This window comes from Lottia gigantea (genome assembly GCF_000327385.1).
Source record: "Lottia gigantea unplaced genomic scaffold LOTGIsca_49, whole genome shotgun sequence".
NCBI classification, from domain to species: domain Eukaryota; kingdom Metazoa; phylum Mollusca; class Gastropoda; family Lottiidae; genus Lottia; species Lottia gigantea.
The window spans coordinates 135,142-157,733 of NW_008709687.1; the positions used below are offsets into that span (position 1 = coordinate 135,142).

A 22,592-nucleotide genomic window follows, 5' to 3' on the forward strand; every position below is an offset into this window, starting at 1 on the left:
AGACAATTTCTTTAATCAAAATCTCAGTAAGAGTAAGCATTGTCTTAAATGGTTCAAATGTTCAAATCAAGCAAACTATTTGACAAATTGGTGTTTCTAATGAATTACCATGTAATCTTAATCATATCACTATGTTCTTATTGCATATAATTAAGAGTTTTAACCAATCATAAATGCTCATGTATGTACAGTCTGGTTAAACAAAAACGACTTTTTGACCTTTCTTGATCGGTCACTCATTGGAATTCTGTTGGTAATTCTCTTCTACTTTAGCTAATTATGAATTAATTATGGACATGTGAGACAAACTGGTATTTTTCCAATTCATAAGAACACCTCTACTTTCTATTTATATAAATATTAACATTTTCATTTTTATAAATGAAAATAAGGGAACCCATCTTTAATTGAATTTTTTATTTTTAACCTTCTATCATTCAATCTATTATATTACACGATCAATAATCAATATTTACCTGGAGTACAAAATCTCTGCCTCTAAAATCAGCTATAGTTCTAGGTAACCTGGTACGACCCCAGACAAATCGTAAAAATAACGAGCGTTCATTATTGGTGAAATCTTCCATGGTCTCCCAGAACCATTGTATTAATGATGAGGTGGATTCAATACCTTTATACGTAGCTACAGCTTTTAATAGAGTCAGTGGTATATCTGGACTGCCACAAACCTAGAGGAATAGACATGTTCATTACTTTATGAAATAAAATCCAATGGTAAGATTATAAAAAGTTAAGGTAAGTAGGTAGATGACATGTTAACGTTTGATTCCAGCAGATGCTGATATCGCAAACTAGGTAGTTGTTGGTAGTCGTAGTAGTTGGTAGTCGTAGTAGTTGGATTGGTTGAATTGCATGATTCTGTACTGTTGGTTTGGTAGATGATAAAGTCTTACAGTGTACTCAAGGAGAGCTCTTACCCGCCTGAATACCTTAACGTTTATTTGATCATGGGTTCTCAACATATACAAACAATGGACACCAGAACAACAACATTGATACCGGTAAATTGAATCAAAATGCCTTTCTGAGAGTGCAACATGAATTCCTGGACTGATGCAGCACGGAACAAAAACAGGAAACAGAAAAAACAACTTGTGCTGGTATCCAATAATAGATATGAAGGCTAGTTAACACATCTGTAGTTTGCTCAAGCACTGTGATCTCCCAATATTAAAAGAGAATAGCTTCTTTACCATAGTTTCCAGTTCAAATCCAGTAAATAAAGATAATAATGGAACTGGTACAACTTTTGACATTCCTTCTCTCACCCATTTTATCTGATCATCAAATTCATGTAGTCTGTAATAATTAATATAACAATAACATTATTTATACATCAGTAGATTCCTTTCTCTTGTTCTAAGATTTTGCTTATACTAATAGACTTTGTACAACGGTATTTGATAGCTCTCATTGTAGATACAAATATTTGGCACAGTAACAATCACCAGTCTTACACTTGGGTGAAAATGAACAATATTACCAAGTTTTGTCAAATCTGGCAAGAATTCAGCCTTCTAGGTTATTTACCAGCTAAAAAGTAAATACACTTGCCAGAACATGGGCAATAACTCATATTAAATATTAAATCTATAAATTCTTTAATTCAGTGCTATACCAGACTTTCTTTGCCAGCTTCTTAATATGCTCCGTGTCACAAGAGAGATTATCTTAACTTCTTACTGACCTATAATTCATGGCTAATTTGATATATTCTGACTTGTTCTCTGGAGTAATACGGGAATATTTAGAACTGAGATGAACCTCCTGACTAGAAGCACTGGGAATACTGAATGGCATATCAGCTGCCTTTAAACTCTCATCATCCATTCCTTTGATACAGATTAATCCTGCAATATAACATCATTACATTTTATATGCAGTGCAAAGGTGATACACATTAAAGAGACACATTCCCCACTCGTTTGACCAAGAGTACCTTAGTCTTGGAAATAGGAATTTTTTAGTTAAGCCAATCAGCAATAGTGTTCACAGCTCACATGAAGAGTTGTATTTTCTTAAGCTTGCCATATATAGAAATAGACAGTTTAAATATTGATACAAGGATGCGTCCTGTATTCAGGATTATACTGTTTATTACCTGGTAAGAAATCTTTATCTAGCTCTGTTAAATCAGAGATATTTAATGGCATACTGGCCAGTTGTTTCCACACTGATTCAGCTATATTTAAACTAAGAGGACTACCACTTCTAATAGCTATACCAATTAATATACCTACAATGTTAAAGCATAGATCGTTGAGTAGGAATTGGGAGCAAAATAGCAAAAGAGCACCATTAGCAGTGAATACTGAAAGATCACTATAAACCAGGCAGTAATATTGAAAAAATCTGAGCATTAAACCAAGAAACCAGTTCATATTGTTAACCATATCTAATATGATGAACCATGAACTGTATTTGCTATCATATTAAACACTGAAAACCCAGTAGGGGATACACATTACATATTGAAACAATTCTGCTTTGCAAAGCAGCAAGGACTGCATTTATCAATTATTATATTTCTACTCATGTAAGTTTTAGGCTTTCAAATCTAAAGAGATCTGTTTAAAATGAATGGAGTTTTACGTCCAAAATAAAAATTCAAATGCAATAAGAGCCAAAAGTTAACTTACCTAAAAATCTGAACATATTTTGATGTAGTTGTGAGCTAAGGAGAGGATTAAGGATGAAGCAATCTCTATTGAAACCTGATTCATCACGACCGTTTGGTGTTACTATCAGTAAAGGTAGACAACCATTTTGTAACTCGTCACAAATCTCAGCGATAGATTCACTATAACCTCCACCACAATCATCGACACTTTCACCTAAAATAGAGAATACCAAATTAACATTATTAGCTATGTGGACAGTCTGAAGGGGATTCAAACCTTAAAGGTATTGTAAAGAGATTTTCTTAACTTTATATGTGTATTTGGACACTGATATCATCAATTTGCACCATTCCAATTTTCAGTCAGATGTCCGTAGTTCCTGCAAATTTACTTCAAATCAGCATTTTCTGACGCCATTCTTTCAAAAGCTGTTATTGATATATAAGGAACTTTGAGATAGTGGCGTCATAAAACACATAGTTTTAACTTCTTAACTTACCAACAAATTTCACCTTCCAGACTCTATGAGGTAACATCAAACTTTCAGGACCAAATACAGACATTTTCTGAGCCATTTGACCAAACACAGATTTAATTCCATCAGGTCCAGCAAATCCTCCTTTATTCTTCGATCTTTTAACCTACAATGAATAATTCTATTCATTAAACAATATTCTCAGAACTCTTAATTTAAAACATTCTTGAGGATTAAAATGAAAGTTCACCTTTTCAAGTTTATATAGTAACAATTGATACAGAATATAGATATGCACAACTTCAACTATGACCCTAGCCTTGACCCTTAAACTGGCTCTGTAACCTTACAATGACCTTGACCCATAGCAATGACCCTAGATTGACCTTACCTGTAATCTGTTGAGTTCCACAACAGGACCATGTTGTTTATCTCTAACCATTGTAGCTTGGACAACCTTTCGGAATGCTGTTTCCTGAAAATTAAAATCAAGCACCTTTGAAACAATTTCATTAAAGTTTAATGAAGTGTACGGCTATATCAAAATGTAAAATGGCTTCATTTGTTTACACAAAAGCTTGAAAGGCAGATACTTCTACTGATGCTCCAAGCTAAATATCCAAATGATGTCCATGTATCAAAAACCCCCACAATGTTTATCAACCAGCCATCATAATTCAAGCCTTACCTTAGCAGACGACACAAGAACACCACGTAGAGTATCAAAACCATTTCCATTATCGTTCGCCTCCTCCCCAGGGGCCGTGTCTTGTAAATCAAACATGGAGATTGATGGACAGAACAAGTCTGAGAAATGATGTAGCAGAACGAGACGATTTCTTAACGTAATGATAGATATTGATTTTAAATGATTATATTCCATGGGGATGTCTGTTGGTAGTTTACCAGCGCTGACTGGTTTGTGAGTCGACCACGCTAAACTGTGAGCTGAACCACAAGCTACTCTGTTGATCTTCTTGCCTGGAAATATCAAACATACAACATATTGCATCAAATAAGCTCTTCACACACTTAGCAGCGATAAAGTCTCATGTTCTGTGTGCTGACCAGACAGCCCCTTTAACACTAGTCAGCAATAAACAGTGCTGACCAGACAGCATTTTGTAATCTAACAAGGTTTTATGGAGAAAACCACAATATAAAAAAATTACCACAACACCTTGACTCCATTAGGCACTTTACTTTGTAAATGCAGTAATTTCATTGGATTGCACACACGCAAATACAGCCAATCTGACTCTTACCAGATAGACCGTAGGATGAAGTTTGGTATCTTACCTTGTAAAGCTGCCACTAATCTAGGTCTCTGTATAGCATTAGTTGTTCCGTCTCCTAGTTGACCTTCATCATTATCACCCCACGTAAACACTTCTCCTAAAATATACAATGACATATAACATGAAATAGACTATCATGCGTTACTTTTCTATTAGTGCTATTGATTAGACTGATGAGGGACAGCACCAAGCAGTAAGCAATGAGGTAAATAAAGCATTAGCTTTCTCATAAAATATGAAATGTGTACACTGTGTACACGTACAGAAGAGTTCACTAACAAAAAGGTGCTTGGTTATCAGACACATAACTGGCTAAAATTTTGTTAAGCCAGTCATTGTACTCTGAACCCTTGACAAATAGAAATATCAGCATTGAAATTCTGAAGGAACTACCGGTAGGCCTCCTATCTTAATGGATCGGTTTCATCAGAAATCATAAATATTATTAAAAATTGGGGTTTGGTGTCTTTAGAATATTTGGTCTTACCTTGATCTGTACAGGCTACACAATGTAACGATCCACAAGATATATCTATCACTTTCTTCCCCTGTAGAGCATTCACACGTCTTGGTCGTCTGACATGATCATCAGATCCATGACCTAGTCTATGATAATCTCCTTTTCCCCTAAAAATATAAATATCCCAATAAAAAACAGATCCCAAGAACTAACAATTAGCATCACAAAAACAAAACCAGAAATCCTAATAAAACTTGGTCAAAACATTGGTAGCAGAATTGAACTGAATATAATGAGGGAATATATCAAGTATAAATGAGAAAGTATCAATGAAAAATACTTGAGCTGAAAATATACAGAATCAGATGCAATAGTCTGTTAAAATCTTAAAATCAAAGAATCTAGGATAGATATCCTTTGTGATATCAACGATTATGGTAAAATCCTATCCAAACCACCAAATGTGTTAAATATCCTAAACTTACCAAGTGTAGACAGCTCCTGTTTTGCTTAAAGCGACTGAGAATTGTGATCCACAACCAACTTTGATGACACCCCAATCTTGTAAGGATTCTATCTTTACTGGTATCTTACATCCATCACTACCTCCACGACCTGGTGATTAAAATAAATAGACTATAGCTCGTCTCATACTTTCTTAATGCTTTTCAAATTTAAAATAGGCACCATGACAGGTAGTTTTGGAAATGGTATTACTTTCCAGTGTGGGGATGTACTTTGTCTCAATAGACTATAGCTTGTCTCTTACTTTCCTAATGCTTTTCAAATTTAAAATAGTCACCATGACAGCTTGTTTGGGAAATGGGGGAATTTTCCAGTGTAGAGTCGTACTAGACTAGAGGTCTATTCGTGCTTCTGACTTGTCTATGTACATTATATATCGAATTGATCCAAAATTTTCAAAAAGGTGAAAATACTATGCATCTCTAGCAACACCATACCCATATAACAATGGTACCAGATGGTATCGAGCATGTACTCACCTAATTTACCATAGTCTCCATCACCCCAGGACCAAACAGAATCATCGTCTGTGATACAGAGAGTCTGAGCATCACCACTACCACAAGCTACATCAGTAACTCTATATCCTTTTAATGCTTCAACCTGATATATACAATATACAATTATATATCAATCATGTTTACTGTTGACAGAGAGTCTAGCCATCACAACTGAATGACCAATGAATATGGAATAAGGTCACCATGCAGTGGGTAATGAGGACATTTTTTTCAGGAAATCGGCACTAGTGTTTTGAGCCATGTCAATCTGACAGGCATTACTCAAAGACAAATATATTGGTAGAGAAATTTGGAAGAAAGAAAACAATCATTAGATTTAAAGAATTTGTTTTACGAAAAGTTCTGATAATCCTATGACATATGTCACATGTACTTACCAATTTTGGACGTGCTTGATCCTCACTCTCTCCATGTCCCAGTCTTCCATAGCGACCTTTACCCCAGGAGTAGAGTTCTCCATTAGATGTTATACAGGCACTGTGAGCCCCACCAGCAGCAATATCAACAACTTCTTTACCTCGTAAAGATTCTATAACTCTTGGTCTATCACACGGGCTGCAATATAAACTGGAGAGATACATTTTATGATATTTAAAGATGGGTTCCCTAATTTTTATGCTAATACTTATACCAATAGAAAGTAGAGGTGTTGTAATGACTTTGAAAAATACCAGTTTGTCTCACATGTCCATAATTAATTCATAATTAGCTAAATTAGAAGAGAATTATCAGCAGAATTCCAATGAGTGACCAATCAAGAAGGTCAAAAAGTCTTTTTTTGTTTATCCAGACTGTAACAACATGGACATTTATGATTGGTTAAAACTCTTAATTATATGCAATAAGAACATAAAAATATGATTAAGAATACATGATAATTCATTAGAAACACCAATTGATCAAATAGTTTGCTTATATTGACACTAAAAAATAAGGAAACCCATCTTTAAAGGAAAACTGTCTGCAATCAGCCCAAATTTTTTTCATCAGTTAGCCAATTAAACCTTTACCAAGCCATTGAGAAACTCAGGAAGAATATTTTGGACTTGATTACTTCTTTAGTCTTAACAATTAATCATATCTAAGGAGACAATGAAAATGTTTGAAAAGGTGTGCCATATCAAAATTTGACAAAATCTATAAGGATGGGTTATCTTCAAATCTCGATTTTTGACACCAACAGGAGGAAGCAACCTTACCTTCTGTTACCATGTCCGAGTTTTCCATCCTCCCCCTCTCCCCAGGAATACACCTCACCCTCAGCTGATAGAGCTAGACAGTGTTTTCCACCGGAATTAACAGCTACTTTCTTGATGAAGACATGTTGGATGGATTCCAGGAGAGTTGGAGTTGAGATGGAATCGTTTCCTCCAATACCTAATCTTCCACCAGCACCATACCCTGTAGCATATACCTGAAAAATAAATAGAGTTTTACTTCTACCTTTCTTTCCAAAAGATTAATTGACATCCTAAAAAACTACAGGTGCTTATATAGCCAATACAGATGACTTACTGAATGTAGTTGGGCTAGAAAGGCATATTAACTCGTCCTGGACACATGGCGCCACTCTACGACTGGGCTTACCACGTCAGCATTTCGTTCAGAGCGTTCACATAGCAGATAATGTTTCTTCGAATTATGTTTTGACAAATTACCATCTTTTTCTGAGTGTCCACATGCAGTAAATAATACTATTTGGTATCTAGGTTTAAACATTTCTTTCAGAGAGTTCACATAGTTAATGACATTTATATGGTACATAGACTTCGAACAGAGTCAAACAGAAAAACAAAGAAAAAATCCAATCGATCTACATACCTTTCCATCAGCAGTAACAGCAAATAATGTCTGTTCTCCACCAATCAGTTGTATTGGACGTAATGAGGCCAGAGATTCACAGCTTATTGGTAACTTTACCTTCGCCCCTTCTACTCCACCCAGCTGTCCACGATGATTGTGTCCCCACACCCAGATCTGACCACTTCCTCCCCATGATAATGTCCAATCTTGGGGTCTCCTGGAAAAGGTCAAGTTCAAATTAGAAAAAATTACAAGTTAAAAATTAAGCTAATCCAATCATACAGTCCTGTCTCTAAGAGTTTTCAAAAATATTTCCTGATGTCTGAGAAGGGAATTTTTATGGAATTTTTGACAAAAAAAAAATGATAGCAAAGTGGTAATTCAACAGTTTATTAGCTACTACCAATTCTTTTTTTTTATGTCGGGTTTCACTTTGCCGTCGTTGGTTCATAGACACTGATCATAGTCTATTCGAACTATTTAGCATCACACTTTGATATTGTGAACGGAGCAGAAAGTAACGAACCTGTTAAGCCATTGTAAGAGTTGCTCATCTTGACCTAATTTAAATACCATCTGATCTTTGTGTTCGTGACTTTCTTCTTCTCCTTCAGCAGCGATATCTTGTATCTTCTTTAAAACTTCATCACAGAAAACTTGTGGTAAGGGGAGACGATTCACAATGGCATTGGCCACTCTTGCTGCCATACAGTATCGTCTAAACCACACCCATTTATGAGCCTCGGCACAACATTGTAGAGTGTCTAAATGTAGATCACAGGCCAGCGCGACTAATACCTAGAAGTAAAAGATAGGTTGTTGTAAAGGGGAAACATCTGTCAAGGTTGAGGTTCAGCAGTTCTATGCGCAAGCCTCCCTACAGAGTGTCTGAGAGCATCAAGAAATCTTTGAAAAATAGAAAGGATTTGGTGCTATTAGGACAAAATGTATAAAAATTATTTACTGACCTTAAAGAATGGACTATGCATGAGATGTTTGCCACTACGTACTAGAGGATCTTCATAATCAAACTGTCTCTGTAGGGCTTCAGGTAAACCTTTCACTAACGAAGCTAGAGCTGTTCCACTTAATGCCTGTAATATAAAGATTTTAATATTAATACAATGCTTAATTAGATTAATATGACATACTTAATAACAGACATGACAGATAAGAAGCATTAGAAATATAACTTAAAGAGATAGTAAACAGGTTTTTTAAATTTTTTTATTTTTTTAGGGGACACTGATAGTATCAATTTGCACCATTCCAATTTTCAATCAGATGTCTGTGGTTCTTGAATTCCACTAAAACTAAGTGTTTGATGACGTCATTAATCGCAAAGGACCATAAGTCATACAAGCATATTTTTTGATTAGTGAAGTCATCAAACACTTTGTTTCAGTGGAATTGGTTCAATGTAACCTTTTCATCATTGTATTAAAATTATAGTTATTATAAAATCAGAAACACTCACCACTGGAAATCTGGGTACATCTTGATCTGGGCTCTCAGGTGGACTGGCCATCAACATCTGTATATTTAATACAGACGCCATGTTACACGCCATTAATTTACGAAGTTTACGTAACGCCCACATTCTTTGATTGGCACCTGAAAATAGAACGATAAGACTATAACATAACATCATTCTAACTATATAAAAAGTCTACAAAGTTCAGTCAAATGCTACCAACAACTACCTAGTTTGCGATATCAGTATCTGAATGTATGCTTTTGTTATCTTGTCTACCAACCAACCATCATAAAGGTAATATCAAAACATTGTTCTTCCTATATATAAAGCCCATAAAATTCTGCAGAGCAAATTAATGATAATAGAATAACAAGACCTGTTTGACACAGATCTGTCAGCTTCTGAGCTATTTACATCCTATATTTCAGACAACATAAATGCAAAGATACTATCAATAGTTATCTTTGGATCTGTTTTCTGATGTGGAAAGCATTTACAGAATCATTATAAAGAATAGAAATAAAAAGAACTCACCTAAAGAACTAAGCTGAGCACAAGCAGCCAAAGCTGCAGCCAGTCGAGGAACAATGTTTCTGTCCATGGGAAGATCCAGTTTGAGATCCAGCAGACAGGTGACCAGGTTAATGGAAGGTCTGGAGAGGATGGTACGATCTGACAGCAGGTCTAATGGAGCGGCTGCTGGCATTACAGGGTACACCGTTAATAACCAGCCCCACCCATTCACCGACCCATCACTTGTAAACTTCCAACGTAGTTCCTGTCCTTGGATTCTTAATTCTTGTGACCAATCAGACCACTCACGACCTAAAAAGGACAGAAAATGGAGTTTTATATCCTTCTTTTCTGCACCTGATTGAGCAAATCAAATTTGGAATTTTACATCCTACTGATATGCAACTGATTGGGCAAAGAAATGAAATGGAGCTTTACGTCTGCACGTGATTAGGCTAATGAGGATAGGCTAGGAAAGAGAGAAAAGGACATAAGCTTTAATATTCCACAAAGCGAAGTCCTCGATATTTGGATAAGGCCTATTACTAAATTGGAAGAAGTATATATATATATATATATATAAATTGGTTTCAGAAAAACTGAGCTACACGTCCATGAAGGACATTGAAAAAATCGTAATGATGCACATAGAAGGCCTAAATGGGTTTGATACACAAACAATTTTTTCGATCCCTTCCCAGCCATCTTACCAGATCTAATGGCTACTGTCCTTCCAGTTCCATCTTGTATAGATAATGGATCATGTCTGCGTTCTGTTGAACATCGTCTATCGAATTCTACACGTAAAGATTCAGCCCCTGGTATTTTAACGTGACCAGTCAGTGACGTGTCATCTGTATAGGGGTGGGGTGATTCTTGAACTACTGGCTGAGCTGCCTGACGACCGGATTCTGTATCCGTAGCAACATCTTCTAATTCTGTTACACATAGCTCTAGTAACATTTCAGCCACCTGAATCATAATAAAATTGAACTTAAAATCCTTCTACACTTTGAACAAATGCATACAAATCGTTTGACAGTAAAAGGTCTTGATTTAAACAATATGAAATCAAACGTCGTCTGCAAGCCAATTAGGTCTGGTGTCAGCTCTCACCCCCTAATACCAATACAAAACTTACCATTGCTGTAGATTTCCCAAGACTATTGAGTTGTTCAGATAGCGTTTCCTTCCCTTTCTCTCCTACTCTAGTAGCTACAGCAAGTTTCAGCAGATCCACCAACACCCTGGCATCTTCAGTCGTTATCTTACTTGTAAACTCGTCTAAACAGGGGGGATAACTAGCTAGTTGATTATCAGCAGGGCGTGTCACTTCTTCTGTTGATGTAAAGGTCTCCACTATGATACTAGTTGCCGGGGAAACTTTAGCAGCTAGACTATGCATACTGGGGAATGCTGGGAGTTCTATTTGAGGAACCTGCAAATATTTTTTATAATCATTAGTCCATACCATAATTTATGGAGCAACCAAAAGTTTTTAAGAATGTTCCCTTCTTTATATATGGGTGTCCATAAAAAACATGGTGGAGTAGTAGCTCTTTCATGATTGTGTGTCTAGCAAAAGTAACAAAAAAATCTGATTCAGTTCCACAAAAGTTCTCATAATATGTAACTTTTGCTTATGTTTTATGTGTGAAACTTGACCTTTAAGAATAACAATAAGCCAATATAAACCCCAACTTACTGTATCAAGAGAGTCAACCATTGAAACACCCATATCACTATGATCAATGACATCTGATTTGACCAAGGCTAGTGTACTGGATTCAGACTGACCATTAAAACTGACTAACATACTGGGGTTTAGCTTGGTATCACCTACTGTTTGTGTTTCTAGTTTTAATGCTCCCACTACAGCATCTCTGTAAACAAAAACAGTTACGAAATGAGTGGAGTTTTACATTCTATTAGTCTGATTCCAAGGACAGTAACTCAAAAAATGTCTATCAAAAATTCATAAATATCAAACTCGTGCGAGTTACCAGCAAAATACATATTTATAATAAGTAAGGCAATTGTAGTCTGCATTGTGTTCACTAACAAATGTAAAGCAACAGACGGACAGAGGTGACCACAATATGTCAGCATCATAATATGGCTGTAAAATAACTAACCTGGCAAATATAATCTGTAAAGCTGTAAGAACATGAGTTAACGCTTTCTGTTTCTCCTGATCAGATTCTAATGATAGTATTATTTTAGATAGCGATGGTCGGCCATTTTTATTCTGGTTGGACTGTGGTGATGGAATTGCAGTTTCATCTATAGTTCCTTCATTTAATGCTATAATAAAATACAAACATGTTTATGACCTTATGTTGAGGACTCTGATTGGCTGTTCGGCATGATCTCAAATCTGAATAGAATAGCGGCTATTGCAGTCAAGGTATAAGTGAATGCACTTAGACCTACATGTAAAATTTTACATACCAACAAGAGAAGAACCCAGAGGATCTTTAGAGGTGGAGAAGAGAACAGGTTCGTGTGATGTCGGTGCTGAAAGATCTGTTGTTGCCCAGGCTACACTGTGACTTGATCCACATGCCACTCGTGTTATTTTATAGCCTTCTAATCCATGAACTAACGCAGCCTTTCTGTTGACTGTAGTTGTTGAGTTGCCTTGCTGTCCGTGATCATTATCACCCCAGGCATACACCTGAACAAAATAAGTAAAGGTATTCATAACTATATATACTGTATAATTGCGAATAAAGTTCGCACCTTCTTACCCTTGAAATTCAAAAATCTCTGAATGACATTTGATTTATTGATTGCAGTTTTTACCTTGGGATTTCTTCCCTTACAAAGCATTTCATTGGTTGAATATCAAATGACACAGAGCAAGAGATGTATATCAATTACATCAGATCATGAATGGAATGTGGAGTCACCCACAGAAACAACACAAAAAGAAACAAAATATTCAAAAAAAAAACAAAATTTGTATCACCACCAACCTGTCCAGCCTCTGTAACAGCCAGACAATGTAATGCTCCAACAGACACATGTACTATTTTCTTCCCTTTTAACCCTTCCACTAACTGTGGTTTCCGAACGTGAGCATCTGTTCCATGTCCTAATCGGAAATAATCTCCTTTTCCCCTGAAATATAAATCAAGATTGTAATTTAGACAGAATTTAACCCTATTCTTTTATGTTATGAACTCGGAGAAATGGCAGATGAGGTCATTAAAAGGTTCAAAATTCCATTATGTTCACACGTTTGGTCCAATGGCACAAAAATGTTTTGGTTCAGTTTGTAATTGGTATGTTCGATTAAAAAGATCCTCAAATGTGTAATTAATATTTGATTGTAGACTCACCATGTCCAAACTTGTCCAGATTTAGTAAGAGCTAGAGAAAACTGAGCACCACATTCAATCTGACAAACTCCCATCCCAGTCAGCCTGTCTATCACATGGGGCACGTTACATCCATCACTACCTCCTCGTCCCAGCTTTCCAAAATCACCATCACCCCAGGAATAGACGTTCCCATCATCAGTTAGGGCCAGAGTCTGGGCGTCCCTACTTCCACATGCAACTTGTATGACTCTCTGTCCTGACAGAGCTTTCACCTGAAATGGCAGAATATTATTATAAAATACCAGACCATCCTTAAAACAAATACAGCAAACCATACAGAGGTTTTACTTTAAGCGATGACAGAATACATTATTATACTTAAAGAAAAGAACACTTATCCCGAAATAAAGCAATTTCTAGTGAGTAAGCTTTGACCATTAATCAAACCCAATCCAACCCTCACCCTCACCCTCCACCCACATCCACTCCTTTCTTCCTTCCTCCCATCCCATCTTCCCTCTCTCATTATTCATCCCATCCTTCCCTCCATCCCATTCCATTCTATCCGATCCCACCTCCCTTCCCATCCCATCCCATCCCATCCCATCCTACCTGTTTTGGTTTAAGCTGTGTGGTGTTATCACCATGACCCAGTCTACCATAGTCACCAAGGCCCCAGGTATACAGGTCACCGTTTGATATGATGGCAGCACTGTGGCTACTACCACACGATATGTCTCGTACACGTTTAGATTTCAACGCTTCAATTAGTCGTGGTGTATCACATGTCCTGGAAAAAAAAAAAAAAAAAAGTTTTTACTGCCATCTTGATCTCAGTCAGACAAAAAATACTACCACAAGTTTACATCAGGGGAATTATAGATACCAAGTAAACATTATTAGCTATGTGGACTCTCTGAAAGGGATGCCGATTTGACAAATCTATATATCAAATAAACATTATAAGCTATGTAGACTCGCTAAAAGTGATTCTGGGCTCAGACACAAAACATTCAAACAAGGCATGATAACAGAGCTTAATTAAACAATGAAAGTATCAAACTTACATGCGACTAGAATGACCTAGTTTACCATCATCTCCTTCACCCCAAGAGAAAACTTTACCATCTACAGTGAGGGCCATGGCATGTCGTCCTCCTGTCAACATACAATCATATACCGTATATTTGTGTGTATAATGCACAGTTTTACACCCTTAAAACGCAGTGGAGTAGATATACTGTAGCAACGTCTGTTAGGGGAACAGATATTATAGGTTCAAATCCTCTTAAAGTTAGGAACAATTCATGGATGATCTTCGATTACTGGTTCAGGATTCTTGGAATCAACAGTAACTTCAATAAAACAAGTTGTTACAGGATTTAGGATGCATCAAGCGTGCCAAAATAAGAAGCAGGCCTAAGTCATAACATACCTGAATGTACCGCCACTTTTTTAACAACATACTGACTGAGACAGTTGAGAGGTCGTGGTACCGACACATTACCATTGTTAGTACCTAATCCCAGACGACCATTGGTAGCTTCACCACACGCATAGACTTTACCGTCTTGAGTCACTGTAAAATATAGAATTTAATCATTGATATCAATCCCAGAATTCAAAATCGAAAGCACAAGAGAGTAAATTTCTCCCAAAATTATACAAACGAAATTTCACAAGTGTGCAAATTTGTAGGATTCAGTAAAATCAATTTATGTATTTCTGGTTAATTTGTCCTTCAAGGCAATCCTTATTCCTAACAGTAAGGGCAAGTAACTCTATCTGATAAGAAGGGAGGTAACAACCACAACAGACATAAGCTATCATGCTTACCACAGAAGAGACTTTTTGATCCACCAGAAATCTGTATACATTTTAATGATGAGAGAGTGTCATTGATACCTGGTAGTTTAATCTGAAATATAAAACATATAGCTAGTGATGTTGATTGACTCTGTGTGCCAGACATGACTGGCAGAGAAACTTAATGTTTGGCAAAGAAAACCCGTTCAATATAGGTTGGACATAAAACATTCTTGGTTCTTCAGTGTCAGTCAAGAACATTCAAATCTAAAAGCATTTCATTCCCAATAGTAAGTGGAATTGGGTTGTCATTTTTACCAATCTCAAAATTGGGACGCCTTTTGTTTTCCAAAACCTTAAGATTACCTTACCTTTGATCCTTTGGGTCCACCGAGTTGATCTTTATCATTCAAACCCCAGACAAACACGTGGGTCTGGATATCTTTATTACTGGAGACTAAAACTTTACTTTTCTTTCGTCCAGTCACTCCCCCTCGTTCTTCCTCTTCCTCTTTATCCGAGGCCAGGAACGAGAAATTTGCTGCGGCTTCCTCATCGTCTGATTTCAACCTTCCCACAATCCACAGTCCGTGTATCTTACAATCGATACCACTACTACGACACTGACGTATGGCTATTTCTATTATATGGTGATACTGAAAAAAAGAAGTTTTACATCCTTAACATCTGTTCTACAAACACTGTAACATGGTGGAAAATTCAGAAGATAAATATTGCCCTAACCAAAACTTTTATTATCAAGCCACCAAAGTAGTTCACACACAAAGACCTAAAATCAGTTGTTTCTACAATGACCTATGTTGAATTTTTTGGCTCAGTGAATCTGAAACGGATTCTCTACAGAACTTGGTAAAAGGTCAATTTTAAACATCATCTTTGAAGAGATTGCAGGTACCATCATGACCTATGCCTGGACAAGCAAGCTATGAAATGAAATAATCTAAACATGAACTTCTTAGACTATGAAGGCGTTACCTCAATCTATTTTTGTCAAAATCACTGAGCCTTCAGAATAAGAATTAGACCCAAAATATTCAAGAATCAACTTACGTCTGACATATCTTGTAAGAGAGTAACCAAGGATTCTGTAGAAGAGATGTGTACAGTTCGTAATTCTTTCAGATTGTGTGTAGAGTCACCTCCACTGATGACAACTAGTGATGGCATGTAGCTTGAATCATCTGGATCCACTCTCATATACAATCTATTAATAACTATATCTGGCTGAATCTCTAGGCGAATCCAATGCTGAAATGTGTGAAATATTGGGTTAAATGAAATGGAATTATATTTACAAGGAATCTAATTTTGAAAGTCAATTTTCTGTTAAGCTTCATGAACCAGCAGACCATAAAACCATGAGAGAAAGTTTGGCAAAGCAAGACCTAAAAAAATCTCCACCCCACATGCAACTAAAGACAAGGGGATTTGATCCTGTAGTTCTCCAAAATAACAGGTTTTGGAGAAGCATTCTGCTTATGCCAGCCAAACATTTTCAATGTGCCATAATAATGATTATCTGCACTCTGCAACAAATCTAGTTTGAGGAATCCTGTATCCTTACCTTGCCCTGTGAACCAATACTTTGCCAGTATCCAGTGTTGGAGTCAATCAGACGTTCAGCCTGGTTTTCACGAGAGGAAACTGTGATATTTTTGACACACATTCTCCAATTGTCGACCAGATAGCCTTGTAATAAACTGGAGGATTGTTTACTGGTTTTACCTGGTTTACCAACAAACAGTGGATCACTACCTGTAACACAGACCAGAAAGCAACTTCACTAAACTGACTAAACCTAGACTGTTGTATGAGATACCACTTCATGCCATGAAAACTACTGAGCTTTTAAGTTCTAAGTCCTTGAGAAAGTAGGAAAGCTCAGTCAGTAACATGTGGGATTAACGTCTGCTAGGACAGTTGGAACAGATCAGTTGGTAGCGAGTCAGTAACATTTTGGAGTGTTGACTGCGAGTCAATTATAGTGGCAAGGACAGTGCTTTCGAGAGTCAGTGTATGAAAAAAAAGGTATCTTACCAGGTTCTGTTATCTTTATAAAGGGATGTCGATGAGTCTTGATGTTTTTAAAACAATTTTCACAAAGATCATAATTCTCGCAGACTTTACATTTATATCTGGCGCCAGTCAGTGGACTGAACTCACATCCTTGACAACTGGAATATATCAAACATTTACAAAATAAACATGAGCTAAACAATTCAAAACATTTTAGAAAACAATGAAAAAACAGACAAGTTCATATCAAAATTATAATCCAATTTCAAAACAAGCCAACACAATCCAATAGTCAGGTGCATGCAAAAAGTTTAAGCGTTTTCTGCCCACAAAAAACTTCCCATCAAAACTGCTTCTTTATAACTGAGATTTGCATTGCTTTGAAAAAATGTTGAAAAAGCAAACTTAAAGAGGTGTATATGTGTCCACCAGCATAACACACCAAAAGACCAAGATGCATCCTTAAAATTAATATGACAACTTACACGACTCTATGATGAGTTGAAGGTACCGGTTCCATCTCATCTATCACTCCTGTCCAATGAGCTTGTTGAGGAAAATCTACAGTGATATCTCTACCATTAGGGTTGATTGCTAAAAATAAGGATATCTCAATTACTATTAATAAAGTATTATATCTCAGTTACAGACGCAGGTGTCACATTACGTTATACCACTTACCAATATAATGGTTAAGAACTTTTTAACTCCACACTGAAGAGCTAAAGATAATAAACTGAAGAAAAAATGACTCTCAGGGCAATCATGGTATCAGATAATCGAAACGACATGTAACATCCTTCTTTGCTCTATAAGCAATAGATTTTCTGCTCCTTAATCAGCCTATTCAGTATGCAATGAGGGAAAATTACCTGTAACTGTTCCAATACTACCGTGACCCACTGATCCCCATTTATATGTAGGTGTTGATACCGATGGCTTCACTCGAACCTTATCTCCTAGTTTAATGGATGACAGGCTCTCTGTTGAAAATATACAAAATAAATTATTGGGTCATAATCCTAAAGACTCTAAGATATTATTAGTAGATTTTGCAACAGTGAGGACATATAATGTTTAGTTTTAGTGGAATTGCAACCACCACAGACACCTTCGATACACAGTTAAAAGACCCCTTTACAATCCCTTTTATGACCTAAAATGAATTAAGAGAAGGACCTCACCTGAAGGGTTGCTGAATCCCAACATTTCAACGTGTATATATCGTACCCAGTAAGTTCCACTCTTTCTCTGCCAGTCAGCCTGGATGTTCAAATCATGTAGTCCATCACGATCCAGCTAAAAATTAACAAAAATATCACATGTATTTGTATTAATTTTTTTTGAAAAAACTTTGAGAGAACGCGTTCTGAACTCTATTCTGACTTGTGTTATTAAATATTCTGTTGTTTCCATGAATACCAAATGTGCAGAACTCACCAATCACCACCTAGAGGTTAAGATTAGAGTTACTTACCTTGATTACTTTACCGATATCACCTTCATGAACTTCTTCGTAAGTTTTACAACATCGTATCATCATGTTTTCTTCAATATGGTCCTGGACGTATTTCGCGTATTCATCACTGCTCATAAAATCATTACGTTTTTTATAGGGTTGAGTTCCTCCTGAAGCTCCCCGTTCACTCATAGCATGCTAAAAATAGATATCAATTAATAAGCTGGGTTCATATGCCTACCTAGCCTACCTATCCCTATGGACCTTCCTTAAGCTACCCCATCTAACTCATTGGACCTTCTCTACCCTACCAAACCCTATGGACCTCCTCTACCCTACTTAACCCTGTGTACCTCCCCTAGCCTTACCAACTTTTTGGACCTTCCCTAAGCTACCAGTCTACTCTTACCTCGAAAGAATCATATTCTTCAAAATCTTCAGACATGGAGTCTGTATCGGTGTAGCCGTCGACTGATGAGAGACTTTCTGTGTCAGTATCGTCAGGAGGGGCAGTGTCCTGGTGTTCTAGCAGCCATCCCACTAGAGACTCTGCTGTTGGTGTTTCACCCTCAGGAAATAATGAACCACCTGAAAAAATATCAAAAATATTCCAGAAATATTCAAATAATCATCCATTACTCCCTGTAGTTTGATTCTTGCAATCGCAAGAGCTTTAAACAATATTAGCAGGTTTTTAGACCAAGATTTAGATCTGTGTCCTCGATGCACATGAAAAATTTAGAAAATCTGTTAACAATCTGTTTCAAATCATGTTTAAGATTAAAAAATACAACTCACTTTCATTCAAAGCCTTAACAGCTACATCGACATGTTTTCTTGTGAATCCCATCTCCACCATCTGGGTGACTATTGGGGATGCTGCAGGGGCAGGAGGCTTCACTTTCTTCTTTTGTTTTGATGGTCTAGCAGAACTCTGGGAGGGTGGGAGAGAGTTGAAGGAGGGTAGGTTGGGGGGTGAAATCAAACTAGAACTGAGATCTCGGATCTGTTCCTCTTCTGAGCTGGTATCGAGTTCTGAATCAGACACCAATCCCATCTCAGCTGTCAGATATTGAGTCACTGATAAAGCTGCTGCCTGGAAATAATGCAAAATAACAAAGGACCATGATTAAAATATAGTTCAATCTAAAATCTAATGTGGTATAATTGACTACAGACGTCGACGATCTTAGCACTAGGATATCCCTGAAACAGTGTTAGAAATTAACACCCTAGGACATGCTAGCTTTAAGATCATTTCAAGACGACATGGCATTGTATCTCCACATGACACAGCTTGACCCGGGTAAAATGAAAGATATGGTCAGGGAACAGATTTAAAGACAAAAAAAACTTACCTCCATCTCTTCGCGTGTGAACATGGCTTTTAAAGGTGACGGTTGAGTGGCAGCCATTAATATCTGTTGTAGTAAATTATTGACACTAGGTGTCTCTAGCTGTCCTTCTTCATCACCAGACGGCGCAGGTTGTTCTATGGCAACAGTCTCGTTACTAGGAATAGCTGTCTGTTGAAGTAGAATTCTACGTAGAATACTCTGGCGATGAAATAAAACGCGACCAGCTTTTAGTAGGCCGAGTTTTAGTTGTAGTTTGTTTACATCACGGTTATAACTCACAATAGCTGAAAGTAAACAAAATAAATTAAAGTTTTTATCCTACTTTATTCATATGTCGCTGTTTGCAATGAGTAAAAGCAGAAAGGAAAGCAGAATTATTAATATCTTTGTTCCAGTTCAACTGCTGAGAGGTAATGTGTGCACAGTCTAGGCTTCCATTTAGTCAGTCCAGGAGTGAGTTAGACAATACATCAGAACTTCCAATCCCATTGTCAGGAACTAAAAAAAGATGGCTTACAAATAGGTTCGATACTGCCGGTACTTGTTGCTAGGGGTGCCCGGGGAATATCTGTATCTCTCTCTATAATACTACATGTACTGGCTAGACTAACCAATCTCGACCAACTAAAGATCATCTCCTCTGTCAACGGCAACTTCTCCACGTGGAATTCTATCACTGGTACCTACAGGATTATAAAATAAAGGGAATGACAGAGATAATGTTTGCAATTAAACCCAACAGAAATGAAACAAAATGGAGTTTCAAATCCTACATTTCTTTAGTAAACCAGCAGAGTAATATGACTATTGTTGTGTAAAGCAACTAAAAATAAACAAACAGCTATATTTTTACAAAGATAACAACTGAGGTTCTTGAGGTTCTCGAGGTTCTTGAGGTTCTCGAGGATCCCTTCTACCAGCTGGTCATTGACCAAACCTCTTTGCATAGATTTTTCCTAGATTATCTGTACCCATTCACAGTTCAGTTGACTGAAAATGACTGATTCAAGACTTTCAACCGCTGATCAAGATGATAACCCACAAACATCATGTGTTACCGACGCTATCAAACTTACAACTGTTATTTCAGACAGACGACACATCTGTAGCCCATCAGCGTTAAACTGTATATGTATCTTCCCTTTTGGAGTAATTTTAGATATCGTTCCTGTTCCGTAGGTATCATGGCTGACGAGACCACCTAATCTAGGTCGATTATCAACGCCACCTATCATAGCTAGAACAGCGAGAACTGTCAGGTAGCTACTTTCTTCCAGTACCTCTATTTCAATCAACTGAAATTATCAAATACAATGATTTATTACCCTTTCTGCAACTTTGATGGTTTTGGTGCCTAGCTGCACTATTCTGTCTAATGAATTGAAATGGAGTTTAATGCTCTACTATTCTGCACCTTATTGGTTTCCCAAACACAGACATTACCATGCAATGGGCAATGAAGGAAACTGTGTAATTACATCAGTTCTTTTAAATTCTTCAACCAACTGGTGTACAGGCCCTGTATTCTCTTAGCATTAGGCTGTCCTAGAATCAATGTTTGATGATTAGGACCTAGGACATCCTAGCTCTAAGATCGTTTCGAGAATATGCCACCAGGGTTCTAATTCTCAAAATATCTCAAATTAAATTAAAGAATTTGTCAGTTACTAACCTGTGGTGGCCTGTATTTATCAGGTAGTAAATCAGTAATATGTGAGAACTGTTCAGAGATAAATCTGTTGATATGTGGATTCCAGAGCTCCTGTATGTGTAAAGTCCGTAACAATGTCACAATTTCCTCGGCAATGGTGCTGGTATATGACGCTGTCACGGAAACGGGAATATGGAGAGATTTTCTTGTACGATGTGGAGACTCAACTGCAAAATACAATTATAGAATGAGGTATTACTTTGGTTGTGCATTGCTTTATCAATACCATTTCATGACCATTTCATGCGGTGTGCAATGAGGGAAAATTTGCAGGGAGCCAGTAAATTACTCTTTATTATGGATAGGCCATTTCTGATGCTCCTTTTTCGTTATAAAGTTGGGTTATGCAGTGTGCAATGAGGGAAATTTTTCAACTGTAACATACAAGAGAAATTTAAAATGAAAATATAAATTTAGATCACTACCTTCGGTAACTAGAGTTGGATCTGCAGAACAGGAAGTCAAAACAACCCCTAGCAACCGGAACAGACGTCTTACGATACTTGTGACTCTCTCAGTATCCATTCCACGATCCCACGCTGGTAATATCGTTCGTAGTAACCGTAGAGTTAATATCTGGAAAAATACAATTGTCATAAACATTATCAGCTTTGTAAACTCTCTAAAATAGACTTTATTAACTATGTGGACTCTCTGAAATGAATGCTTGGCTGCCAAACCTTAATACCTATTATTAGCTTTGTGACCAATCAAAATACAAAATAAACATTATTAGCTTTATGGACTCTCTGACAGTGATTCTGAGTTGACAAGCCCAATTGCATAATGGCATAAGGTTTTCTGGAAGAGTTAACATATCAACAGTTACAATCATAAAGTCCTATAATCATAGTAGAGCTAAAATTCAATGAAGTTTTTGAAGTTAATAATAAACCTTTTGGGGAAAGGAAAGGGATGCCCCCAAGAAGCTTCCACACTGACCTGTCTATAAATGTTCTTAGTTTTCTTAATCGTCTGTTCTTCTTCCAATATTTTCATCAACAAGGTAATCCAGTGATGAGAACTGAGAGCCTTACAGACTGGAGAACTGGTGGCTATACTTCTTACAAAACCCAGACTACACCAACTATAGTGTTGTTCACTAGCTATCTGGATTGCTGTCGAGTTCACATCTAAAATAAAACATAAAACAATATCTAAAATACAACAACTTCTAACAT

General features: G+C 36.9%; 1 protein-coding gene across 1 annotated transcript in view; it reads right to left on the reverse strand.

The window, feature by feature from the left end:
* Positions 1-22,592, reverse strand: part of LOTGIDRAFT_218809 (hypothetical protein) — a gene marked incomplete at its 5' end in the record, with an annotated part of 42,028 nt that overhangs the window by 2,938 nt on the left and 16,498 nt on the right. The window contains 46 exons of the mRNA XM_009061533.1: positions 477-689; positions 1,215-1,320; positions 1,709-1,871; positions 2,123-2,257; positions 2,661-2,855; positions 3,142-3,283; positions 3,509-3,592; positions 3,806-4,098; positions 4,417-4,512; positions 4,903-5,042; positions 5,361-5,490; positions 5,880-6,003; positions 6,299-6,476; positions 7,121-7,335; positions 7,743-7,941; positions 8,251-8,522; positions 8,693-8,818; positions 9,220-9,338; positions 9,736-10,026; positions 10,425-10,686; positions 10,856-11,152; positions 11,375-11,597; positions 11,850-12,006; positions 12,166-12,391; positions 12,693-12,837; positions 13,059-13,312; positions 13,653-13,830; positions 14,108-14,198; positions 14,476-14,619; positions 14,877-14,958; positions 15,218-15,502; positions 15,918-16,115; positions 16,432-16,622; positions 16,905-17,041; positions 17,369-17,477; positions 17,756-17,866; positions 18,068-18,182; positions 18,361-18,540; positions 18,752-18,930; positions 19,141-19,438; positions 19,701-19,984; positions 20,233-20,383; positions 20,777-20,952; positions 21,369-21,578; positions 21,837-21,987; positions 22,354-22,544. Of these exons, the coding sequence (XP_009059781.1) occupies positions 477-689; positions 1,215-1,320; positions 1,709-1,871; positions 2,123-2,257; positions 2,661-2,855; positions 3,142-3,283; positions 3,509-3,592; positions 3,806-4,098; positions 4,417-4,512; positions 4,903-5,042; positions 5,361-5,490; positions 5,880-6,003; positions 6,299-6,476; positions 7,121-7,335; positions 7,743-7,941; positions 8,251-8,522; positions 8,693-8,818; positions 9,220-9,338; positions 9,736-10,026; positions 10,425-10,686; positions 10,856-11,152; positions 11,375-11,597; positions 11,850-12,006; positions 12,166-12,391; positions 12,693-12,837; positions 13,059-13,312; positions 13,653-13,830; positions 14,108-14,198; positions 14,476-14,619; positions 14,877-14,958; positions 15,218-15,502; positions 15,918-16,115; positions 16,432-16,622; positions 16,905-17,041; positions 17,369-17,477; positions 17,756-17,866; positions 18,068-18,182; positions 18,361-18,540; positions 18,752-18,930; positions 19,141-19,438; positions 19,701-19,984; positions 20,233-20,383; positions 20,777-20,952; positions 21,369-21,578; positions 21,837-21,987; positions 22,354-22,544 (8,246 nt within the window). The remainder of the gene's footprint in view (positions 1-476; positions 690-1,214; positions 1,321-1,708; positions 1,872-2,122; positions 2,258-2,660; positions 2,856-3,141; positions 3,284-3,508; positions 3,593-3,805; positions 4,099-4,416; positions 4,513-4,902; positions 5,043-5,360; positions 5,491-5,879; positions 6,004-6,298; positions 6,477-7,120; positions 7,336-7,742; positions 7,942-8,250; positions 8,523-8,692; positions 8,819-9,219; positions 9,339-9,735; positions 10,027-10,424; positions 10,687-10,855; positions 11,153-11,374; positions 11,598-11,849; positions 12,007-12,165; positions 12,392-12,692; positions 12,838-13,058; positions 13,313-13,652; positions 13,831-14,107; positions 14,199-14,475; positions 14,620-14,876; positions 14,959-15,217; positions 15,503-15,917; positions 16,116-16,431; positions 16,623-16,904; positions 17,042-17,368; positions 17,478-17,755; positions 17,867-18,067; positions 18,183-18,360; positions 18,541-18,751; positions 18,931-19,140; positions 19,439-19,700; positions 19,985-20,232; positions 20,384-20,776; positions 20,953-21,368; positions 21,579-21,836; positions 21,988-22,353; positions 22,545-22,592) is intronic.